The 3,415-nt window shown below is 44.2% G+C and overlaps 1 protein-coding gene across 1 annotated transcript in view; it reads right to left on the bottom strand.

The window, feature by feature from the left end:
- The window catches only part of TRPC4 (transient receptor potential cation channel subfamily C member 4), a 245,856-nt gene that overhangs the window by 146,514 nt on the left and 95,927 nt on the right, over positions 1-3,415 (bottom strand). The window contains exon 2 of the mRNA XM_006028373.3: positions 54-458. Coding sequence (XP_006028435.1) covers positions 54-431 — 378 coding nt within the window. The 5' untranslated portion in view covers positions 432-458. The remainder of the gene's footprint in view (positions 1-53; positions 459-3,415) is intronic.

Raw genomic sequence — 3,415 nt, 5'->3', positions numbered from 1 at the left:
TCCCTACAGAAACAGATTTGCAAATCAGGAGCAAGGTAAAATTTTATGCGTACCTGTTTCTCCCCACTGGGCTTTTTGTGGTTTAGCAACAGTTCCACAGCTCCAACTACCTCCTTGCGTATAGCGTGTAGTAGAGCATCTCCAACATAAACATTAAAGCTTAAGAGCAGTTCAATGAGCTCAAGGTTCTCATTTTCAATTGCAATAAGGAGAGCAGTTCTTCCAAGGGGATCAATACAATTAATATTGATCTTGAAATAAATTTCAGCTTCTTCCAGAGCTTTTTTCACACTGGCGTAATCTCCTTTCTCAACAGCATTCAGATAGGCTTTCTCTGCAGGTGAAAGTTCAGACTCTGCTCGCACTATACGAAGAGGGATACGATCTCTGTAGGGGGCATTAACACTTCTCTTGTAGTAGAACTGGGCCATATTTTATGCCATGCTAATACTTTGTCTCTGCAATTCAAAAAAAAAAAAAAAGAAGTATGGATCAGTTACGTATTCCTGGCATAAAGTTTATCATATTAATGAAAATATGTAATACATCAGCTTCTAGAATTCATTGTGTTAAGTTATATACAAAGACATAGAGGCAGTCTGTCTTGAAGAGTTTGTAAAATGCACATCATAGACAAATTGTGGGAGGGGAAAACACAAGTTAGAAAAGAGATGAAGTGACTAACTTAAGGTCAAATTTGACTAGCAGTCAAGGCAAACATCTCACACTCCCTACTTCCAGTCCAGTTACCACTCCAATAGACTCTACTTCTTCCTAACATATTCCAGCAAACCTGACATGGATCTCCAATTTTCACAGTTCAGATCCCTAAGTCTAAGAGTGCTTGGACCTGGGATTTTGAATCAACTGTCTCTCTAGCTACTGAATTACTGTGCTCTAGCAATAGCTGTATGAACCCTCCATTACCAAGTCTGATGCGTAATCTACAGTTAAGACTTAAATGCATTCATTTGCATAATAAGCTTAAATTATGCATAAACCCCAAGGAACAGTACCTAGCAGTCACGGTTATGGTTTATTTTCTCACCTCATTTTGACTCAAAAGCAAATCCCTGAATCTAGGACACCATGTAAAAGTTTTAGAAAGATTACAGAAGACCTGCATAACTCACCCATGTAAGACTGTGTAAAAAGCTGTTCCTTCTACCAGGACAACATGTAATTGGTTATTTTTGTTGTCCATAACCTACCAATGTGTCTCCATTACATTCAACAGTGTGTGGAAAGGGGAGTACAAAAACAAAAAACACTGTTGCAGAGATGATCTCCACGCCCACTCCCAAAGCAACTCAACAGAAAGGCAGGTGAAGTAGGCCAAGCTATAAGCCACGTCTCCCTCTCCAAATTCACAGAATGTATCCATGGTTCTTTGAGAAACCCTATACCCTTCTGAAGCTAAATGCCTCCCAGGTTTCCCACTGAGGGATAATATAGCTGTTATTACTACAGGGTATATCATAAAACCTCAGTACATAGAAAAGTGAAGTCCTAGAGGGATTTGTTCTGATTTCAGTGGGCAATGGCTTGTGGCCTATAAACGTAATCTAGCTTTAAAATTAAATACATGTTAATTGCCTTATTTTGCATGTCCTTGAAACCAAACTATCAAATCTCAGTCTCTAACTCAACACATTTTTACTTTGATTACCTTGCCTTTAGAAACTATAAGCTACACTGAATGTAAAAAATCCTACCAGCCATGGAGGCAAGGTAATACTATGTGAACCATGAAGTTATGATTAATCTGAACCACCTGCTAAAGATAATTAACATTTTGTATTGGTTTTCAGGGAAACATAAAGGTATCTGGATAGCAGGGGTATAGGTGCACCACAAACTTCTAAATGAAGTCATGCATAAGAAAAGCACAGAGTGCTAAGAGGGAAATGAAACTCCTAGCCTCTTGTCTTTAGGTAGCAACAGGACATTCTACAAAATTAACCTTCTCAGCCAGTAAGGAGTGGTGAAGCATTTATTTAACCTTCTGTCCCATTATGGAGTATCATTGATGTACTCCTGGAAAAGACTTATGCCATTTAGCTCAAGTAGAAAAATAAAAAATCCCCACGGGTCTAGAGAATGAGAGGATGTGTACAGCCAGGAGATAATAAAAAAAGCTGCGGGGATTTGATAGAGATAGAGAGAAAACCCTCTGAAGTAATACAAGTGTAAAATAACCAGGGTTTGAGCCATAAGAAAAAATTTCATATATATTGCTATTTTTGTAATATGAGGATCAGGGTCCAAAATGTATGCTTCTCATTGCATTGTGCACCTTCTTTTCTAAATATATTTTCCTTCTTGGAACACAAGAAATACCAGATTGCATCAGACCCAGGGTTCACATGGTGCAGCGCCCTGCTTCTGACATCGGTGGAACCAGATCGCTAAGGGAAGGTGGTACAGGAACATCTCTGCTTTCTCCAGTCCTCAATTCTGCTGCTTCTACACTGGGACTTTGTTCCTCTGTCACAGGGGTGGGCAATGATTTGGGTCTGTGGACCACATAGGGAATTTGGTGAGCCGTTGTGGGCTGGGTCACCACATTTCCACAACACTTATCAAAACGGAGTAAGTGGCCCCATCCCATCCGCCTGACTGCGCGTCCTGCTTGCGTGGGTCCTCTGAGCAGACCCCAGGATTGTGGGGCAGTGATAGTGCAGGGCTGGAGCCCAGGACAGAGCCACAATCCACTCCTGACATGCTCCTGTCCACAGAACCAGTGCCCACCATAGGGGCATGTGGACAATGGATCATGGCTCTGCTCCATGCTCAGCCAGGATGGGGCCACGGGCAGGCAGGGAGTGGCATCTAGGAGTGTGATGGGTAGGCAGACATCGCCAGGGCTGGGATCATGAGGCCCTGGTCCCGCACTGTCACCACTTTAAGATCCCTCCCCATCAGCCTGGCCGTCCTGCTCCCAATCACCACTCCCTGCCCACTCATGACCCCATCCCATCTTCCTGGCCATGAGCCCTGCCTGTGTGGGCCCTGCCCCTGGAAGTGGGTGCAGGGTGGACTTGCTGGGGCATCTGGGAAGCAGGACTTGGTCTGGCAGTAACAACAGCTGGAAGCGAGTCTGGCCACCATGCTGCCACAGCCCTGCTGTGAGCCTAGAGACAGCAGGACTAGCCGCATGTGCCACAGCCCCAGCTGCCACCTGCGCCTGGGCTGGACAGGGCTGCAGGATCTGCCAGGGGCTGGACAAAATCCCTTGGTGGCCCAGATTCAGCCCGTGTGCCATATTTTGCCTACCCCTGCCCTAGCACTACCCTAAGATTTCCTTTCAGGTCTGTGATTTTTCCTTCACTGCCATAATTTCCTTTGAGTTGCTCTTCCTTTCTCAACCACAACTTCACTTTATGTTCTTCCCCATCATCACTACTACACCCTT

This window comes from Alligator sinensis, unplaced genomic scaffold, assembly GCF_000455745.1.
Source record: "Alligator sinensis unplaced genomic scaffold, ASM45574v1 scaffold413_1, whole genome shotgun sequence".
In the NCBI taxonomy this organism is placed as follows: domain Eukaryota; kingdom Metazoa; phylum Chordata; order Crocodylia; family Alligatoridae; genus Alligator; species Alligator sinensis.
Note: the sequence above shows the minus strand (reverse complement) of the source record. Positions and strands in the feature narration are given on the sequence as shown.